The sequence below is a fragment of the Parus major genome, chromosome 1A (assembly GCF_001522545.3).
Source record: "Parus major isolate Abel chromosome 1A, Parus_major1.1, whole genome shotgun sequence".
NCBI classification, from domain to species: domain Eukaryota; kingdom Metazoa; phylum Chordata; class Aves; order Passeriformes; family Paridae; genus Parus; species Parus major.
This window is the reverse complement of record NC_031773.1, coordinates 63,811,219-63,833,597: the sequence shown is the minus strand read 5'-3', so window position 1 is coordinate 63,833,597 and position 22,379 is coordinate 63,811,219. Positions and strand designations below refer to the sequence as shown.

General features: G+C 42.4%; 1 protein-coding gene across 2 annotated transcripts in view; it reads left to right on the top strand.

Moving 5' to 3' along the window:
• The first annotated feature begins 15 nt into the window (after positions 1-15).
• ETV6 (ETS variant transcription factor 6) overlaps positions 16-22,379 on the top strand; it is a 128,689-nt gene continuing 106,325 nt past the window's right edge. For both annotated transcript variants that reach the window (XM_015628709.3, XM_015628710.3), the window contains exon 1: positions 16-161. In XM_015628709.3, coding sequence (XP_015484195.1) covers positions 129-161 — 33 coding nt within the window. In that variant the 5' untranslated portion in view covers positions 16-128. The remainder of the gene's footprint in view (positions 162-22,379) is intronic.

The window sequence follows — 22,379 nt, the reverse complement described above, 5'->3', positions numbered from 1 at the left end:
GAGGGGACGGGCCGGGCCGGGCCGCGCCGCCGCGCCGGGAGAGGAGCGGAAAGTGGGGAAAACCCGAGAACTTCCCGTCTGCCCGCCCGCGCCTGCCCTGCCGGGCTCCGCCGCGTCCCTCCAGAGAGATGTCCGAGGCTCCTGCTCCGTGTTGCATCAAGGTAAAGCCCCGTCTTTCTGTCCGCCCGGCCCCTGTCAGTGCGGGTTGCGCCCGCCGGCGCCTCGGGGCGGTGGGCTTCGCCGTGTTTTGCCCAGGTTATTTTGGTGGAAGTAACTGGATTTCCCTCTTCTGTTTTCTGTCCGGGTGGGCGAAGGGCGGCCGCGGGGGTCGGTGCCCCCCTTCGCGGGTGCTCCCCGCGCCACTCGGGCCGCGGGCGGGGACGCGGTGCAGCGGGCTGTCAGCGCCCTGCGCTGCCCGGGGGCACGGCGGCGGGCCCGGCTCTGCCGGCGTGGCTCTCCACGGCGCGGAGCTCTGAGGGGGCCCCGAAGCCCGGCCCGGCCTCCCGCGCTGTTGGCTGCCCGCCGTCCCCGCCAGCAACTTCGTAGAAAGTTTCTTGCCGTCGGGGAGATGCAGCCGCTGCTGATTCCACCAGCAGTGGATTGTGGGGCTTTCTTTATTATTTCTTCATTTTTAAAAAAAAATATCCCCCCTTATTAGCTGTATTACTACTGTTTATTATTGGTTTTAATTTCTGGCATTGCTTGCCGGTGGCAGGTAGGAGAGTCGGCGCGGCCAGCCCTGCCCCGCTCCAGCAGGGGCTGCAGGATGTGTTTCCCCGTGCCTTGGCCTGCTGAAGAAGGGTTTAACCTGGGAAGTTTATCGTTCTAAGTAGAGGCGGCACGAAGCTGAGACAATGGAATCAAAATTGAGTTTCCTTTTTTGTCCAGACCCTTCCTATCTAGCAGCCCACTGCTTTCCTCTCTCCTTCGCTCACTCCCCGGTTTTGCGTTTTATTTAGGAGTCGCTTTGTCTTGTTGCAAGCCAGGAATCTCCCTTCTGCTTGTGACTAACTGTGCCCGAGTAAGAGATCTTTAGTGGTTGTCCCTCCCTGCCTGGAAGAAAGAGTTGACTTCCAGACTCTCTGCAAGGGGAAGAGCTTGGAATAAACACTTATTCAGCATGATGCTCTTTTGTTTGCTTGTCCCGTGTGTGTATGGGGGCGTCTTGCATTCTATATGGTGGGAACACAATTTGAAAACTTCTGGGTGTATTTTCTCTCGCCGAGTTAAATGCAGTCAGGCCTGTGTCCCGTGAAGTCTCGTGGCTTAGAGTCCAGTTTGACTTTTCCTAACACAGACAAGCAAACTGGATAGCGGGGTATTGTATGCGTGTTACTGTATGGTGAAATGCTAATGCAGGCAAAATGTGTTCTATTAACTCATTGGGCCTCTAAAGCTACATAAAATGAGATATACCTGCTGTTTTTTTCTGGTAAACCCTGTGGAAAGGTAGGATGAGTTCTCTGGACCAAAGAACACAATTGAATGTCACGAAAAATTGGTGTCATATGAGCTGTATTTTCTTGTTTTCGATATGTGTCATTTTGAAAATAGGAGGCTTACTTCTGCTCTTTCTGAAATCAACAACCATCCTGCTGATTTCAGGAACTATAAAACTGGTCCTTACCCAGCATCACTAAGGTATGTTATAGAATCATACTGTAAGTAATCAGGCTCCTATCTGGAGAGACACAAACTTCTCCTTCAGTCTCAAAATTAATACATGCCACATTTTCATTACATTTCAACAGTTACTGGAAAACTTTTTTTAAGAAGTGACTGATTCTAAACATCACAATCTGAATTTATTTTTTAATGTACTGTTTGTTTATGTGTAGAAGCTGCTGTTACTGACTATTTTACTAGTTTCAAATTTTAAAAGTATAACTTTTCAGACATAAATGTGAACTTCAAATGAAAGCATTTCCTCACCAGTCTAACTGTTCTGAGTAGCTGTCCCTTCAGCTTTTCTAACTATCATTGGTTTTTGGACACTTTTTTAAACCAGGTGAGAGAGGTGTTTGCATTCAGCAGCTGGATTTAAGAGGAGCTGTTTAAATGGTAGTTGATTGTGTGAGTGCAACTGATAAATTCTTCAGTATTCCAGTCTCTTGACATGGCGCGTGATACTGAGGTAGAGGAAAAAGCTGCACAGAGTACCCCAACTTTGCTGCCTTGTTCTGAAAAGTAGGCAAGTGTTGTGCTACATTGGTATCACGAAGTTTTGCTATGAGACTGAATGGTAAGCAGTGGTGCTGGTGGGTGTGTTTACTTGTTCTTTTGTGGGTTTGTTGTTGGTATTCTTTCTTCCCCTTCCTCCTCCAATTTGGGACAAGGATGCAGGCAGTAAATGCCACAGCACCTGAGGTGATGAACGTGGGAAGCTTCAGCAGAGAAGGTGAAGACTGGTGCTTTGTTTATGCCTTAGCTGCTCGGTGCACAGTCTTCCTATATCATCATTAAGAGAAGTGTTCTGATCAGATTTGGGAAGACTTTGAGGAGGTGAAGTTTTGGTCTGTATTTTATTACTGGTAATCAGTATAAGCTTGCAGTAATAACTTGGTTTGTGTTAAGTAGTTATCAGTATGTGTGTGTGATTGTATATTGATATATACTTGCTTTGCAGCAAGTATGCGCTGGCTGACTCCTCTGAAAGATGAAAAATACCCTGCTGATAGCCAGACCTTGCCAGCACTTGGCTGTGTGCTGGCCTGGCTCATGGCAAGCAGATCCACTGTGCAGTTGTGGCAGGGAGGTTAAGTGTGTGTGTAGCATCTGAAGCTGCAGAGAGAACTCATCCCGGAGTTAAGAAAATAAAACCTGGGGGGTGAGAGATGAACGTGAAGGTTGGGCCCTCAGTATTTGATGCAGCTTAGGACATGAGCATACTCTCTTCATGGACTGGGAGGCTTTAGGGTTGTGGTGAGCTCCAGTCTGAGAGGGCTTGAGGGCTTTGACTCTGAAGTCAGCTGAGAAGGGATATCTGGTGTGGTTGTCACAGACTCTTTTTTCATAGATGGAATATCTGTGTTGGTAGTAAACCTGTTCCTCTGATCCTGAGCCACAGTAGTTAGCTGATTATTATTGCAAATACTGCCACAACATTGGCACTCATTACTGTATTGGCAAGTGATCCCTAAGGCCTCACCTTTCCTCCCACAGATGGGAGAATTGAGGCACCAGGGGAGTGTAAACATCTTGGCAAAGACATATATGGGAGCAAAAGCTCAAAGGGAGACAGGACTAGCAGTTTAGACACAGATGATGATTTTTTGATTGTCTGAGATCTATGTGGTGATAAATTCTGTTTAAAACCTTGCCTGGAGTTTTCTGATTGTCAGGATCTCCTTGTTTTATCTTGCCTGAAATAAAGATACTTTGAGAATATCACTGTGGCATCATATGGAGATTCAAAATACAGCACGCAAGTGGAAGGCTCCTGAAGGGCACACTTTAATGTGTTTATTTTTTTTTATATAAATTTGATACTTTCAGTTGCTTAGTCTGACTTACTATGCAACCATTCAATTGTGTGGAGTTGTGTGGGAACTAAAACTGGGGATATGGGGACAGATCAGCTGCTTCAGGTCTTGCTGACCAGGGCTACTCTGAGCCCGGCGTCTCTTTTGTGAACCTGGCTGATGCTTGAGTTGAGAGTGCTTTCTGTGGGCACCACTGAAAGCACAGACCCTCACTGCAAGTCAAGTTTCACAACTGGTTTCAGTGTAGATTTTGTGTAGGTGAATGCTGGTGCATATAGGTGCTATCTCTTGTGTTGAGCACAATGGGGTGACTGCAGGAGTCCTTCAGCATGGGTTCCTGTATCTGAAGAACTTATCAGAGTGCTCATTTTGGATTGGAGCATGTACTTTGTAGTTGTTCAAAAAAAAAGGCAGAGGAAAAAAAAAGCTGAAGGGCAAGGAAATCAGTGTAATGTTTGAGTTTTCAATCTTAACTGGCTTCCCCTGACTGACTTAATTTTTGGATGGTGGATTATGTTTCCTGATACCTCCTTCATGCTGTTTCTGCAAAGAGCCGTCTCTCACTGAAGGGTTCCCATGCTGAGGGACTGTCGAGCACCACATGGCCAGAATCCTGTTGCCCTCAGCCAAGGCTGAGCATCTGTTAGTGCAGAGCATGTTCCTTAATGTTTACTTGTGTACAAGGAGGAGGATCCTTCTGTTAGTGTCAATGACAAAGCTGTCATTAAATTCAGTGGTGTAGGATTGAATGGTAGAAGGCCAGTGTTTGGAAGTACATACTATTTAACGCCTGATTAATCACTTAACTCCTTGGCACCAAGTAAATTGAATCCCTCTGAAGCAAAATTTTACTAGCACTGCCCCAATTAAACACTGGTCATTAGCATTCACAGTGTCATTACAGGTGAAGTCAGTTTCCTGGGAGGCAACCCATTAAAATAGCATCTTGAATCTGAAATGCCCCAGTGCAACAGAGTATACTTTAATGATAATTTATATGCATATTGCAGCATGCATCCCAAAGTGCCTTTTGGAGGGAGGAGACTAAAAGGTGCTCTGCTGATAGAAATGATGATAAGAGGGAAATGAAGCCTTGTACAGTGACACAGAAGCAATCTTTCTGCCTTTATAGAAGTTATCTGGGTCCTTGATTGCTTGCGTTCTGAATTCTTCTGACAAAAGCTCTCTTAATAACCTGCTTACTGCAGGAAAGGGAGACAGCTAAGGTAACCGGTGCTTTTGGCCAGTGATATAGTTTTGACCTACGGTCCACAAATTGGCTAATTTGTCTTTGGGGTTTTTTGCATATATTTGTTTTGGAGTACTTTGTAGATCATTGCCTTCAGCTGGGCATCCCCAGACTACCAATGACTCAAAAGCCAGTGCTTCTGAAAATGATCATCTTGGCCTTTGCTTTCTTTATCTGTGAAACAAGCATAAAATAATAATAAATGTACCTATGCAGGGCAGTAGCAGGGCTTAGTACTTGTAACATAGCATGGAGACAAACTGTGTTTATTACAGAAATTTCGGACAATGATGTGATTTTTACCTGGCTTTTTAGTTTACACAGTGTTTTGGGGGCAGGAGTGTGGTTTGTTTGGCTGTTGGCTTTTTTGGTGTAGGCCACCTACCTCTGCTGAGCCGTCAGAGCAAGATCTTGCAGCTTCAGTGAGTTCTGATGTCTGGATCAGCCACACATGGGCAGGGTGGTGTTTCTGTGCCCACAGCCTACATGGAAGGTGGCTTTGGGAGAGGCTGGCACATGTTTCTGCCACAATCCTGTTCCTGGCCCACGGCAGGAGCACCTGGGAGGGATGGTAGCCAGATGTGGCTGCTAGAGCTATCCCTACCACCTTCCCCTGACCACCACCCTTCCCAGGGCTCCCTAAAGCTGTATGCAGAGCAGGCTGCATACACAGTTGTTCAGGTGTTACTCTTTCCCTGGCGAGGGAGGACTCCCTGGTGAGGACTGGATGATGATGAACTGCTGCCTTGCCACAACGATTGATTTTTAAGTTGCAGTATGTCTCTGTGCCTCCCAAGGGAAGGAGGCTGCCTGGAACAGCCCATGGGTGGGATGTTCCTTTAAGGCAATTGTGAAGCAGCCAAATCAAACCCAGGTATGTGCTCAGGTTCAGCCTGAGCAAAGAGACCAGACAGGCCACCAAAGCTTCTGTGCTTTTAACAGTGGAGTTGTGGCTATTGATTCCTGCTCATGTGGGTTATTTTTCAGGTCTACAACCCATGCCAAATTTAGACCTTACTGGTTCTGATGTTGCTGAGTTGTCTTCAGGCAGTGTTTTATTGATGCATGGAGAAGAACTACACTCTTCATCTACTTTAGTAACATGTGGGACTCAAGCCTCGATTATACTGATTGCTTTTGTTTTCTTTCTTTTATTTTTTTTTTTCCTTTTCAAAAATGCCACTGTTGGCAGGAAAATAAATGTAGAAGACTCCAGCCAAAGTTAAACATGTTTATGGGACATCCGGAGCACTGGTAAATGAAGGATTTTGAAAAAGCTTAATCTTTTCACTGATAGATGGTATCATCTGCTGTAATGCTACGGAGCTCCACAGTGAACTGGGTATAACAATTAAGGAAGGCTATAAATGATGCTTCATCTAAATGAACTTCCAAAGGTTATTCCTTGTTAAGTCACATGCAGTGTCTTTGGTTCTATGTTGTTCTTTATAGTTTGCAAAGACTGTCTTGGTTAAGACAATCCAGAGAGAAAAAAGGTATGAAGGAGGTTCTCACTGCAGTGTATGTGGATGTTCTTTGGAATGTATGCACATAGAAATATATAGTATTGTAAATAATTTTAAAGATGTGTATGTTGCCAAGAGTAGCATTGGGTGTAACTGCAAGAGCTGTGTTAATACAACTCCACGAAAGTACTTTGGATGTGACAGCTGGATTTCACTTATTTAACTATTAACAGCTGCCCAATATTAAATCCAGAGTCTGGATGTTTAATTTTAAAGTAAAATTGAATATGATTATGAATAGGAACAATGAATGATTTCTAGGGTTTTTTTTGTTTTTTTTGCTTGTGTGTTTGCTTTTGTTGCAGGTTTTGTTTTGGGGTTTTTCTAGCCGGCTTAAGTAGGGTCTGATCAAGAAATTGTAAATTATTTGTTTTGGGAGTTTATTCTGGAGAAACAACTGGCAACCACAAAGGAGTGTCCTTAAAACTGATGAAATAAAGCAGAGAGTGAGATTATTTATATGGTTTGAATTTCAACTGAATATAGCTGAAGAAGTGATTTTTTTTCATTATGTCTTCAGTGGGATCCTCCAAAACATCTATTAACAGAAACTAGGAACATTTTCTACATGGTCTGGGATTCTGTGGACATCTATGAGCTTGGAGCTCTACTAGATAAATAAAATGTCTAATAACAATGCCAGAGATAGCAGTACGAAAATTCGGAGATGGATTTATCCAAATAGTAGGGCCACAACAAGGCATTCTGTAGCTGCAAACCACATTTCCCATTTATCTTCCTCCTTTTCTTCTTAAAAAGGATTTCACATAAAAGTAGTTTCCATCGTTGATGGAGCCCCATGAAGCTTTCTTGATGCTCTTGGAGGTTAAATTAAGTGATCCCAGCATTTCCAGCAATATTGGGGAGCACTTTGCTGACTTTCTGTAAGGTCTATATTGTGATTTCCCCTTTCCATGACAGAACTAATCCTTTTTTTCTCCTTTTGGATTAGTACTGGAGATAGTTGTTTTACCACGTTCCCTCTTGAATGGCTGGTTTTTATCTTCCTACCTGCCTTGTGCTTTAAAACACAGGCAAAACCAAGCATTTTCTGACCTGGCTGAAGTTGAGCTTTGAGCTGGTAGAGTGTGAGGAACTTCACATTCTGGGCTGAGGCTTTTGGTTCCATTTGTCACTGGAGGCTGCTGGGAAACAATGTTCCTCAGTAGATGGATCCTCCCTGCCACATCTGTGAGAAGCTGCTTGGATGTTTCCAGAGGGCACCACTGTAAAAGACTGGCCACAACTTAAAGCCTTCGGGGCAAAGGAGGTAGTGCTGATGGGCCATTGTCACCTGTGCCACTGCCTTTCTTCTGTAGTGGCTCTGGTCCCAGCAGTGTCACTCCAGCTCCCTGGGAACTCCCTGCAGTTCAGGTCACCACTGCTGGGTTGGGTGTCCAACTGGCATGGATGCCCATGTCATTCAGGATGCACCCCTGAGTGGCAGACCCACCATCTCCCTGGAGGTGAGGAAATGAAGGGCTGGGCTGCTTTCACAGAGGGATATAAGGATGCACTCAGTGCTGCCAGGGGTTCCAGAAAGGGCACCAAGTTGCAGGAACAGGAGTGTTGATGGGTATAAATTCACTTCTCAGTTGGCAGACTAAGTGGTTGTGTCACTGTCCTATGGCTTGAGCAAATGTGCTCTCTGAAAGAGGACTTGGGGAAGACTGTAGAAGCAGCTTCCAGGAGAAGGTTATGGGATGTAAAATGTTTCATGGCTTGTGGCTTGAGATACATATCACCCATTGCACAGTAAACAATGGGCTCAAATACACTGGAGATTGTGTCCAGCTACCTCACAGCAGCTGAGTCATCGGAGCCATCCATGACTGACTGTGCTGGCGTCTATTACCTCTCAATGGGGACAAATTAGAACCTCAAAGTAAGAAGACAGTGAATTAATAGTGTATGCAGGGCCAATTAGCACAACCAGGTGAACCATGTTGATCGGCCGTGGCTGCAGGCTTGGAGAAATGGGCAGAAAGTTCAGGAGTAGTTTTTTTCTTTTCTTGGTAATTTTGAATGGGGCACTTTCAAAATTTTTCTGCTTAAAAAGTGAGGTCTCTTTGAGATTTTCAGTACTGTTTGCTGATAGACCTTCTAAAACTGGTCTGGCACCTGGGATCGTATTTTAGGAAATGGTTTGGTTAGTGAATGAAAGAAAAAGCTGAGCTCAGTTTTCGATTTGGGGTAAAATAGGAAAATCAAACCATAGTGGGAAAGCAACAGGGAGTAAAATAGAAATTATCTGTATATTGCAGTTTGAATCTGTTTATCACTTCTGATTATAGCATACCTTTCTGACTGCTGAAAGATACAGAAATGTGCAGTGGAGTTACCTGGGGAAGCTCCTATAGGAAGACAGGCTACAGTGCCTAGGACTTTTTGGCTTGGAAGTGAGACTGCTGAGGGAGATACAATAGAAAACTGTAAAATTGCACAGCAGTGTAATAAGGAGAGCGACTCCTGATAGTTCAAAGCTAGAGCAGGCAATGACATTACTAGACAGGAAGATTAAAAGTATTTCTTCCATCTGTGGAGTTATGGAGCTCGCTGCTGCAGGGTCATGTGGAGGCTAAAAGTGCAAATGGATTTAAAAAAAGAGGGTAGATGAATATGAGGAAGATATTAAGACTAACAACCTGGTGGGGAGCTGGAGGGGGAACCTCCCTATATTTACACTGGGGAAAGTTAGTTTTTCCTGTTTCCCAAATCAGAGACTTCTTTTGGGGACAAGGTGACAGGCTTTCTCTGATGCTGTATATGCATTCAGATGCTTCCGTGCAAAATTTTGTACCCTGGAAGGATGGTCTTAAATGCTCTTCTCCTTTGGATTCTTTTCTAAGTCTTAGTTCCAGCAGTATTGATTTAAAGAAGACTAGTTAATTGTTAGTGAGAAGAGAGCTAAGGAAGAGTTGGTGTCTGTGACTCAGAGACTTGTGAAGTCAAGGTTGCTTGGACTAGCAAGAGGTTGTCTTTGTTTCTGTATTTATCCAGATTCAAATGACAGAAGGGAAAACTTTCAGGGAGTACATAAAATTGGAATTACAGGTCAGGATTTGAAGTAGTTTTCTGGTTTTGGGGAAGACACAATTGATTGCTTCTAAGAGCCAAATGTGTGTTACCATGCTTTTCCAAAGGTCTCCCTATTCCCATTATCACCCATGTGAAATGTGTTCTTGAAGCATTAACTCTTTTCAGGGGTGTGACAAATGGGGTCCCAATTGGAGCTTGCAGCAATGAGCATCAGAGTTGCTGCTTTCACTGCCTGGCCAAATGTTGCAAGCATTCACTCAACTGAGTCACTTACTAAGGAATGCTGTCATTTGTACAGACCTTGCATCATGCTTTGACTGTGATTTATTTTTTTTTTTCTTAATGGCAAACAGAATGTACAAAATCAATTCTAGTATTATTTTGCATATGTAGTTTTTAGGTATTTTCCTAAAGAGAGAGTGAATTAACAGTATTGGATGGCCACTAAAATGTATTGATGTGCAGTTAAAAATGGCTGTTAACCTAAATTTAGTTTTCATCTCTGCTAATCTATACAATGTCCACAAATATCTGTTTAAGTAATTGGATAGTCTCAAAGATTTTGTTAGATTTTTATTTTGGCAAATAACAAATCACTTTATTTGCTGGATGATTGATTTTTTTTTTTAATTTTTTTATTTTGTGTGTTGTTATGATCGGCTTTGCAGTGAAATGTAATTGCAAGTGCAGTGTCCAGCATCAAAATCTGAGCATTAAAGGTAGTTCTTAAGAAGAAAGAAAGGTTTAAAATTGTACATTAAATGTAAGCATCTGGTACTTTTTGAGGTAATATTACATAATAAAGAGCAAACTTTTTTCTTAAGCATTTTTTTAAATTGTACTGATTTAATTGTACTGATTGTTTTCTGCCATGTTGATTTAGTATTAGTAGATTTTGTACCCTCACCTTGAATTTTTGTTGACTGGATGAAGGAAACAAGCTTTCTATTTCTGCAGCCCTAAAGCATTTATCAGCTTTGGGTGATTAGTCATTGTAATGAACTAATTGACTGAACTGAAAGAAGCAAATCATCTCTCCATATCTGTTACCAGAAGCTGGCTTGCCTCTTTGATAGGCTCAGGCTCTAGAGGTAGAATAGTGGGTCCCACTCATTTGAATGTGCTTTTGGCACTAAGTATTGTGCTTGGGATTTAGCTTTAAAATTATATTGTGCTATTATAGATATACAATAGCATATTGCATTGGATGTCAACACACTCTAGTTTCATGTTTCTTAGTTTGTATTAAATGAGAAAAAAACCTCAAACCCCTTAAAATTTCAGTTTTTAAAAGAAGTGGCCTAGAAAAATTGCACATGTTGAGACATAATGCCTTGAATACAGTGCTAGTCAGGGTTTCTTTCTCTCCTCTGCATGTTACTCTTTATACTGTGTTTTCTTTAATGCTTTAGTGGTGAGACCCATCTTCTTCCATTGCAGAGTGCTGCAGCAATGGAAAGTCAGCTGATGTGAAAGAGATTCTTCCCATTTGGTGTTAAGGTTTGGCTTTGCAAGCAAGAAGGCGAGCCATTGTAGCTGTAGGACAGGCTGTTGGTTCCAAATGAACCCAAACTCCTGATGGCAGTAGTGTTCTTGGAAAGAAAAGACTCAGAAGAAACAGGTTTTAGCTTATGTAGTAGAGGTGTGTGCTTTCTCAGGTGCTCAAATGTCTCAGCTCCGTGTTTTAGTGTGCACATTGTCACTACCAGCTCCACCCCAGGGAGGGAACCAGGATTGCCCTGCTGTGCAGATAGGGAGCAATGCAGCTTCACGGAGTCTCTTGGTCCCCGTGGGCTGCAGCACAATAACCCTGTGCTTCACCAAAGTGGTGTCCTCAGGCCCTTTGCCTGCAGCCTGCCTGGGTCCCCCCTCACTGCTGGTTTGGCAGGTGATGCTGTGCTCATCCCATCACTCGTGCTGGCTCTTCCTGCTTGGGGCGAGAACCTCAGGGCCCTACCGCATGTCCCTAGGAGGTGAAGGCTGATGTCAGCATCGCTTCAACAAGTCGAGTTATAAGGTGAACCTAAATACTGATGAAAGAGAGGTCTGTTTTCCTTCAGTCTAGACTGGGGTTTCATAATTCTGTGTTTCCCATCACTGGTCCACAGAGCACTCTGTCATATGAAAAGTACTTGTTCAGCTCAGTAGGCCTCAGCCTCCTTTTTGTTGAAGAAGTGGAAAAAGCCTTTCCCCAACTGAGATTCTGTCACTTTCTTAGCCTCAGTTAAAAGATGAGCATAGGTAGACCCAGGTTGTTGGCAGATGGTTGGCACAGTGGGGAAGGTGTGAAAGTCTTGGATTGCAGACACTGAGATAGCCCCTTCCATTATTTGTCTACAAAGGACACTGAATGCTGGAGTGAGGTTTAGAGCATATTTAAATTTAAGCATTTCAGTGAGCCTATGTGTATTTAAATTTCCATCTTCTAAAGAGGAAAAAACCAGCAAGCCCCAAAATATATTAAAGGATTTAATTACTAAAGTTGGCTAGAATGATTTTGGGGATGGAGAAAGTACTATTTTTATATTTCTTTCTACATAACACCTGAGAAACAGAGCCACTTTTGACTGACTGGTCCTCAAAATACTTTTTATCAAATTACTTGCTCAAAAAATAAGAAGTGGTTTAGTTGATATCTATGCTTCTGGAAATAAATACATATACTTGAAAAACAGACATTTTTTTTTTGTTCAGAATTTGTCCCTGTGGATTTTCTGAGACAACCATAGTCTTCAAAGTTCTAACACTGCTGACCTGCATGTTTTTGTAGCCACATATTGGTGGTGATAAGAGCCCAGGTGGACAGTCCTGCACTGTCTTGATTTTCCAGCAAAGTTCCTAGGCTATGCTGCTCTCAGCCCACCCACTCTCACAGCCAGACACACAGAAATTTAAATGTATTCTTTGCAACTGCTGCAAGGTGAAACGTGGGGAGGCTTTCCACACGTGTACAGATAGGGAGCTGTTTGAACCAAACAAATATCTGGTATCTGTATTCCTGTACACCTACTCTAAGCTGTGGGATTGAAGGTAGTTGTAGGACGGAAAACAAGAACCAAAGAAATAGGGTGGGCTTGAAAGTGAAGATATTAGGAAGTGAGGATGGAGAGTTGGCTCTGATGAGCCGCAAAGCCCATTGCAGACTCCTGTGGAAATCATAAAAATTGCTTTAGTCATGGGAGACAGGGAGAAGCTGAATAGGAAAGGGTTATCTCACATTATATGGGAGGATCAGATGGTAGCACCTGGCAGTTTTGAAGAGTGGGAAGTCTGTTTTCATAAAGCATGCAGTGAGGTTCCCAAACTTGCTGCCAGCAGGTATAATGTAGGGCAGTTGTTTTCAGAAGACAGTTTATAATACATGCTTCTATCCAGGACCATTCACTGCAAAGAGAACAGCTGTGGTCCTTGGCTCAGAAAGCCCCTAACCTGTAGATTTCTGTGGGTGTGGGCAAGGGATAGTTTATTCCTTGTGCTCTTACCCTGAGCATTTCCTGTTGGGTGTTGCTGGAAATAGGGTATTAGTTTAGACAGACCTTTGAGCTGACCAGACTACTGTGTTTTTCCATTTCAATTTAGGACTTTAATATTTAGTGCTTGACTCTGTACAGATGCCTCTGACAAGTGGAAAAATAACAGGAAAACCTCTCTTGTGAATCAGACCTTCTGCTCTGTCTCTTGAACTTGTTGTGATATTTCCTTAGCAGAAGTAATCTGACCATCTGAAATTCATGAGAGGAATGATCTTCAGACTATGAAATTAATTTTGTTTGGGAAAATTCCTGGGGATTTTCCTATCCTTGACTCTCCTCTTGGGCTGTGATGCTATTTATTGGCATAAATTGCCTTGACCTATTTTATTTCTCAAGGTTTTTCCCAAGATTTGGCTGACAGAGAGTGGAAAAAATAGTTAGATTATCAGATAATTCAAATGTTGTGTGCTGTGTCAGGCACACCTCTTCTGATGTCTGATAAGTGAACACAGTTCCTTGCAAGGAACTTTCTTTAGATGGCACAAACATGTAATCACATGACTGTGGCTGATGAGCAGGTGTTATACAATACAGGGACAGTTCCAGCACTTCCATAATTTATTTCATTGGCATGCCTGAAACCTGCATGGAATGACTATCTTGATTTCATAATTCAATCTTTTTGCCTTTCAATCCCTGACTTTTCAAGTTCCTAATAGCTGGGAGAATTGAGAAGGAAGTGTTGTTTACTGAGTGCCTGGACTTTACTACACATAATAGTTAAGAAAAGAGCAAACCAGCAGGCAGGACCTTCTCGTGGGACCATGTGTACACCAAATGTTTTCCTTCAGTGCATTTTGAGCCATTTCTCAAACGATGCTTGTTCCGTGCTAGTGCAGTTAGCGGGCAGTTAGAATTAGAGAAAAGAGCTGGCTAAAGGAGAAAGCTCAACGTGCAGATGCTTGTGTGTCCTTTACAAAGCCCCCCCATCTGGGATGGTGTCCTACAGCAGGCAGACATACCCACTCTAACAGCCTACTTTCACACAGTAATCATTGCCTGGCTTTAGGTAGGACTGAGTTGTGATGCCTGTGAAGCACAACTTGCTCACCTCTAATTCTCCTGAGGTCCTGTCCCTCTGCAGCAGCCTGGAGGCTACCTCTGGGGACCTTCCTTTGCTGCTCCCAGGTGCTGGCTACAGAGCCTCAATATCCAAAGACATTGCACCTACTACCACCACATTAAAACAGAAGCAGAAGGTCCCAAAGGATGCTGATAGCTGAAGAAATTATGTTTTTCCAGTGTTAAACACAGGGAAGTTCATTTTATCATTCCATACAAAAATGAATGGAAGTATGTCTGTGTACCACATGCAAAGTCTGGACATGGACTTTCCTAACCCACTGTGTGAGCACAACAGTAACATGATCCTGTCACCAAAGGCTGTGCTATTTGCCTGGTTGCATAGATAAATCTTTCATTTCTAACTCACTGATGTCTTAGCTGTTTGCACCTTGCTTAGTTCTTGAATTTCCCACCCAGGCTTTGGGCATTGGTGTGGCTCATGGTGCTTCGGGAATGGGGGCTGGAATGCCATGGGTGGACAGATGAGCAATTAATGGTGCTTTAATGCAGCACACACTTTAGGCTGGTGAAGCAGGGCTAAATTTTACACCTGCCATTTCTAGTGCTCAACCTACCCCCTTCTCACCATTCCAAATGGATAGCCCTGCACAGATGTACTGAATTTTCCTTCAGGTTTGTACCTCAAGTTTTACCTCACCTTTCATACATTTGAAGCCACAGTCTTTAAAAGTGGTGGTGGTGATGGCAAGGATACTGGGAAAACACCACCCTAGGAGACTGTTTAGTGTCTGTTCTTCAAGTCATTTGAAATGGGAACTAAATGATATGCCTTGTTGTAGAAAGCAGGAGTATTCTATCTGATCTTGTCCTTCCAGTAGAAAAAAAAGTGAGGCATTGATAATTTATATGGCAAAACAGTTGTAAACTTGGAGTGATTTAGACTTCTAATGGAAAGTACTTTAACTTGGATTTTTAAACTGTGTGTCAGATGAAGGGATAATCTTAGCCTCTCTGATTTCCCACTGCTGCTGGGTTGTTCAGCATCTGCCTAAAGTGAAAAAGTGTGCAGATGCCAGTGCACAAGCGTAGCAGGCTCATGTGGCCAGGTCCATTGCCTGCCTTCCCTCCATTTCTCAGTGTCAGGTCTCATTGGTGTTTGTTGTTAATTATTCTGGTTGTGGCCTTGTTAAGAAACTCTGAAACCTAAGTATTTTTCCAAGCACAAGTCATTTGTTGTTGGAATGTTTGTTTAACTAGTGACTGACCTCCTCTTGTTTGGCCTCGTACTCATAAGAGGTGAGGATCTTTGACTATGAAGTAAAGAAGAGTCCTGCTCAAAATATGGTGAAGCATGTGAAAATTGTGACTTTAGTAGTGGTTCTGGGTCTTTGTTCTAGGTTATAACTCTGCCAGTTCCTGAATTATACAGTGTGGCTGTACAACACTGTCACACTATCCTTCCCTGCCTCAACAGTGAAGGAGTATTTGCACATATACAGCTTTGAGTTGGTTACTTCTCCACAAGTTTTCAACCATTCTTTAAAGGCACTACAAAAGTGCACCACTGTTACTTCACTGAGGAAAAGGTTTGATGAAGCTCTTAATGTAAGGTGGTATTACCCTGAAAGATCTTGTTCCACCCTTCCTCTTTCTTCTCCCATGGGCTGGCACAAATGTTGGGGGTGGATGTGTGCATGACAAGGCTGCACCGGGTGAAAATGGACAGCTTGCGCTAGTGCAAGGCACAACCTAGTGGGAACAGGCAGTTGGGAGCATGGGGAGGGGCAGGGCGTGGTTTTTTTGGTGGTGGTGTCCACAGATCTGTGATTAAAGCGTTGATGAAACTCAGAATAAGTTGGCCAGATCAGTGTTACATGACATCAGAACTGAAGTTTTAAAGGCTTCATGCCTGCTTTCTTTACAAGAGCTTTACAAATCCCTTCAGGCTAGGTAGATTAATTACAGGGAAAGTGGTCAAGGGTTCAGGAAAATTGCTTTTTAAAAAAAAATACACCAGGCAGCTGAAGCAGCATGGTTTGCTGCTTGTTGTAGTGTGAAGGGTAGAGCTGTTGCCTGGAGGTGTGAATGAGCCTTGTGGTATCAGTGTGAGGCCCTGCCACAGTCACCTGCAGCCTCCCAATCATAGTGTAGCTTTCTCTGTATTTGAGCACACCACGGCTAAGCTGTTTAGGTTTAATTGCTTTAATAAAAATAGGCACTCGCACGTATTGAGTTTTTTGAAATAGACTGAGAGCACTGAAAGCCAAATCCCCCTTTTCTGTCTTTCCCCACTTTTTGTGGATTTGTGTGTTCTGTCCCACTGGTGCTGACAGGCTGGACCTGCAGCAAAGTGTGAAGCCTCTCTGGGTCAGGGAAGGAAGTTTGTCCCACGTGCCTAATCTAGAGGGCATTTCAGAGTTTCAATTACCTCTTAAAATTATGTCCTCAAAGCATGCAAACATTGCAATGATATGTTCAGTCCTCGAGCCGTGCTTACCACAGCTTTCCTGGGAGTTTGGTGTGCAAAATATCTGCGACATCCTTTCAATAGAAAACTAGGCCAGCTCACAGATCCTGTTTTACATTTCTTGGATCTTCTGTGCTGGCTTTGCAACATGGTTATAAAATATATCAGCCTGATGCATCTACTCATTATCCTGGACAGGGAGGGTAGGTTCAGGTTAAGGTTACTCTATGGAGGTACAGGAAATTTCAATCCAGCTCCTGCTCTGTCTCTTGTATTGTCTGTGACCTTGAAGTTGTTTAATGTGATTGGCATTTCATAAAGTGTTAACACTTAGCAAAATGAAGTCAGATGAGTGGTGGAAACTGCTTGTGATTCTGTTATACAGATAAGATCTTGCCTTAATCCTTTGCTGGATGATTAATGCTGCAGAATTATTGGTAGTAAGACTCAGGGTTTAATAGCACTGGGGTATGATTTTGGATAGTTCACCCCTTCTTTTTTTCCTCCTCAATAAAACTTGTTGTGAGCTCTTACCTGAAAAACTCTGTAGATACCACTATGGTGCTGTGTTGGTTGATGCACAAAATAAGGCCTGAATCCTGGCTAGGATAATTAACTTAAAATTTAATGAAAATCAGTACTGAAATCTGCTCAATGTGGAACTGACTAAGTTACCAATTCACTATTACCCCTAGGTTTTTGATTTGTGTAAATTTTAATGAAATAGTTTCTTCCAGCTAATAGCAGTTTAGATGTTGTGGTGAAGACTTGAGGAATTTTCCTCCAAAGTTACTTGAAAAGCTAAAGAAAATTCTGCAGCTAAAGGAGAAATGATGTCATTCTTCATAACAGAGATGGTAAGACGATCATGTTTTATTGGACCTGATCTCTAGCCTTCACTGAATTCAAAAGGATTTGGCTGAAGTCTGCAGTGATGACTGATAAAGAGAAGCTCCTTGTTAGTCAGTGGCACTGGTCATAAAGAGAGCTGGGACAAGAGACAGATATTGTCACATGGGTAACATCAGTAGTTTTAATTAATTTTCTGAAAGCTCGAACATAAGGAAAAAAGAATGCCTTAATTTTTTCAACAAAAACAAACCCATAGAAGTTGTGTAGATTCCTAGGAATTTATTAACAGCAAAGTCCATTTGTCTGTTTAGTTACTATTGCTTTTATTTTGAGGTATTCTCTTACAGAGAAGAATTGATTCAGCATTTCAGAACTCCAGTAATTAATTTGTTTTTTCCTGACTCAGCTTGAAGAAGCCAACTGAAAGAACACCTTTCCCTCCAAATACAGACGGACAATACATTGTCTAATAATGATAATTTCTGAATAGCAGATGATTGGAGCAGCAGCAGAAATAGAAATTGGTGGTGCTTTCTTTTTTTTTTTTTTTTCCTGACCCTCTGCAATGCCTGCAAAGTTGGAAAACTTAAATAATCTCACATACTGGGGGAAGGTTTTTATCCCTCTCTCGCAGCAAAATACATTCAGAATGTCTCTGACAAATAAGAAATGGGTGCAGAATCTACCTCATTAATTTTGTTGACTGCTGTAGAAGACATCTGTCTTCGATTAATCTGGTTATTATTTCATTATCTCCTTGTGGGTACTGTGGTTGGAAGAAATCTCCAGTTGTTAAATCCCTTTCAGGTTTGTTTAAAGTGGTTCTCTCTCTTGGTTTTGTGTCTTGTCCTATCTCAGAGGTGTGATTTCCTTTTTGTTCTACTACTCCTTGCTGAACACTTCACACAGTACAAACAGATACTGAGGTGCCAAGGTAGGAGTGCAGACAAGTTGTACTGTAGACTTGTTCAGCATGGACCCAGTGGATATCATGTGAAGAGGCTGGATGTTGAATGTTTTTGTTGAGTTTAATTTCATAAAGGAAAGAACCCATAGTTTTACCCTTTCCTGTAAATAGGTAGATATTGGACATTGTAATTACCAGATAGAACTCCTAAATTTATGAAAGTGAGATTTTTATTTTTGTAGGGGGAAAAAAGGGGGAAATGGTGAAAAGAAATTACGAAATATTAGAAATCCTTGATTTAGAAATGTATATTCCACAGTTGCCCTGCTGAATGTCTATGCATTGCCCTCCCTGCTTCTCTGTCACTGTTCTTGTGTCACTGCTGGTCTGGTCTCTCAGGTCTGTTAAGGGACAGCAGCTCTGACCTGACAGGCAGCTCCCAGGCATTATTCCCTTCCTTTTGGTTTCCTAGGCTGAAACAATCCATGTTTACCACCTTGTCTGAGATCAGGCAGTTTTCCAAACTGCAGCAGCTGTTTGTATATTCCTCTTAGTTTATTTGAGCTGATGCACAGAGGATTTTGGAGCTGCGTCTGCTGGGCTTACTTAAGTTTCTGAGAGTTGTTTTTGCTGTATCCATCCTTGAATTAGAATCAGCTCAAGCAATGTTATTGTGCAATTTTTGCTCAGGTACAGCAGACAAGAAAGGTGTGTGTGTATGTGTGTGGGAGGTTGTTTTTGGTCCTGTAAATAATAATAATGATAATAATAATAATCTCCAACTCTTCACTGGTCACTTCTTTCCTATCCCTTTACTCCCAAAGAGTGTTCCTGTGTGTTTTACTGGTGATATAAGGTTTCCTTTGGAAGTTAGGTGCCAATTTGAGCTTCACTTAGAAGCTTTACAAAAAGGTTGTTGAAGTGCTGAGAGAGTGCCCTTTGAGCATCTTGCTTGCCTTCAGGGTATCCCTATGAAGAGCTGCGGGTTCTTAAATGCATTGAGAAGGGGCAAGGGGATCAGTTCCTGGAAGAGTTTTCTTTTCCTGGAGGACCCTGGAGGAATTTTGCTTGTACTTGTATACACTTAGCGGTGAGAACAAATGCACCTTGCTCTGCATTTCTTGGAGCTGGGTCTTGCTCACCACTTACATCTCTAATAGTAGTGCTATGTGTTGTTGTGTACTCCTGATTCCTGTGGTCCTGCAGTGGTTGTGGATTTTTTGCCTCTTGTGGTTTGAAGCAGAGTTGCTGAGGACTCTGTGTGTGTAGGAATAGCAGATTAGAAAATGAGAGGTTGGTAGGCTCAAAGAGCTTCCTGAAAGTGTGGGAGTGAAGGCCAAAGAAAGGAAGAGAAATATTTTTGAAGCTATATCTGTGCTTTACATGTACAAGAATAGCAGGCAGAATGTATTGACAGAGTGGTGTGAGGATAAGTGTTGCTGCATAGCAAGTGTTACTGCTGTAAAAATCACTGCTGTCCACTAGTGAAACAAATTCTTCCAGTGTGAGTGCAGTTTTACTGGTATGGTTGGGTCGCAGCACGCATTCTGCTCACACAGCTGTGATAGTGTTAGTCAGACCAGGTGAACGCTGATAAGTCTGCACGTGTCTGTAGTGTATGTGCAACCCTTATAAAAATTATGGATGAGGCGTGAGGAACAGCTCAGATAATGTCTTGTGACATGCTCTGGCCCTGGGAGGAGATAGCTGGGTGTTCTGCTCCAGGTCTGTAACATGTGGGGTTCATTACTGGTGCAGTGGTGCTTGTGTCCTTCCTCCAGCTTGTAGAATGTCCTTCCTGAAAACAATTCAACTCTTAACCTGAAAGATTGTAGTGAATGGTAACCAGGCCTTGGGTCCTTGGTGGAGCAAGGAAACATTTTGTTTTGTGTTTTAGCTGCTGTTTCCAAAGGCTTTACAAAGCAAATCAGTGTAATTTCCTGTTCTTCTAATGGGAAAACTGAGGCAGAGAGGAGCAGGGGTGAGAAGGGAGCAGCTTATCTTGCGCCTACAATCCTAAAATGGGAATAGCAACCTGTTTTGCTTTAGCCTGATGCTTCGGGCACCTGTTCAACAAGATATTTAAGCATATGCTTAATGATACAATGATATGGCAATAGCTCCCTTACCATTTCCTCTTTTCAGAGTGTCATAAACAGTACTTCTCTCTGAACCCAGACTGCAGGGCTGTGCCCATTCATGCCAACCCACTGGAATCATCCAAGCTGTCAGCCAGGACACAGCTGGTGTCAACATCTGCCCTGTAGAACCTGTCTTATCATGAGGGATGCAGAAGGTGGAGCAAAGAGTCATCTGGACAGTGAGGAAGTGGTAGTAGTTGGGTCGCAGGAGATGGAAACAAGCTTGTTTGACAGGTGGCTCTTGGATGCAGTTGACTTGAAAAGAAACTGCTGAACCTCCAGATGAGCTCAGAACAACCACACAGAGACAGGACAGGGTCACCAAGCAAACACTTTCATGCAGTGGTGTAATGACAGCTGTTAGTCATGCATTGAGTGTTTAAGCAGTGTAGTACCTCTGTTTAAAAGCAAACACCAACCTAAACCAGCATCAAACCCCAAACCAAATGAGCAATGACTGTTGCAATACATCTGCTTGTCTGTCTTCAAAGAGACTTTCAGTCTTTGCAATTATCCTGGTATAAAATGTTTCATGGTTGTGCTAAGAGGCAGACTTGTGTCAGCCCTGGAAGCTGCTTTAATGAACCCGAAGGTCTGACAGCCAGCTTCACTCTTTTAAGAGCAGCAATTTGTCAATCGCAAGAAAATTACCTTTTTCAGGATCTCAACTCAGGAGCTGTTTGCAAAGTTGTGGGATTACAGTGCCTAGAAGGCATTACAACTCCATTTGCTGCTGCGTTCTCTTCATATATCACATGAGATACCATTCATTTTTCTCCTCTGAAGACCAACCTCAGTTCACTACATCCCTCTGGGCATGTTGATCATTCTGGGGCCTTTGCCACTAATTTTGGAAGGATATGTTTCAGAACTTTAATCTGGGTTGGATTTTCTTGGTGAGATTTTTTATGTGAGAACAAATTTCAGGATCATATCCCAGGATTTTATATACTTTTGTTTCTTTCCATCTATAGATCCAGGATTTTTGTGAGTGTTGCAATCTTAGCATCAGGACTTAATCCACTCTGATTAGAACCAATGGGAGTTTCCATTACTAATTGCCACTGATGTAAATTCCAGCTCATAAATTAGGGATCAAAATGTATTATGCTATTATTATATGCTACATTAAATGCAATGAAGATTATATATATATATATATCTCATAATTTTATGTGCAATATATGTTGTTGCTTGCTACATTTACTTTTAAGTAATGTTACTTTCTAAAATTAGAGACCTGCTGTAGGCTGTCTTAAGAGTTAGTCTGAAGTGGATTCTTTTTTTGTCCAATCCTGGAGACAGCTGGGGTTTTTTTATGGGTGACTCCTTTAGCACTCTGCATGCTCCTTGCCTGTGCTTCAGTAATCCCTGCATTTAAGAAAAAAAATAAAATTAAAAAAATATTCCTCTGTCTTGTACAGCATTCAGCAATCCTCAGGCATCTTATTCCACAGATCATAGGCACAAGCCAGTAGCAACAATAGACTGATGTTGTCTTTGATGTTTGGAGCATGCAGATAATTTTGTTTTTACAGAGAAACAAATTCTGTAAAGGATAGAAGGGGGTGAATTGATGTCTAAAGATGGTAAAAGGGGCAGCTGTATGGAATGAGAAAAAGAAATTGGTCACTGCCATAAAGGTGCTACCAAATTATTAAGCATTGGGTTAACATCTAATCCCTTAGCCAGAAGGCTTAAGATTTTCTTAAATAACATCTGCATAATGATTTTATAAATGGTTAAATGATTTAATAAAAGGATGAATTAAATTTATTAAATGTTCAGTAGAAAACCACAGCCACAACACAAGGAATATTTTCTCAGTTTTCTCTTTTGTTTTGGGAGATGCACAGGTCAGACAGAACTGGTGGTTCAGAAAGGGAATGCTCATCTCTGCAACATCTCAGAAGATAGAGTAATAGAGCCCAGCTAAAGGAAAAAAAGGAAGATACCTCTCCTCCTTAGAAACCTACAATTTGTGATGCAAATCAAAGGGAGGCACATGTACCAATTTTGAAACTTACTCTTAACTCACCCAGGTAATTGTCATACCTGAGATTTGCATCAAAAATATTGTTAAACTTCTGTAACCAGATTACCAGAATTGTACAAAAGTTCTGTGATCTAAGGTTCTGTGATTTAGACTTGGGTCCT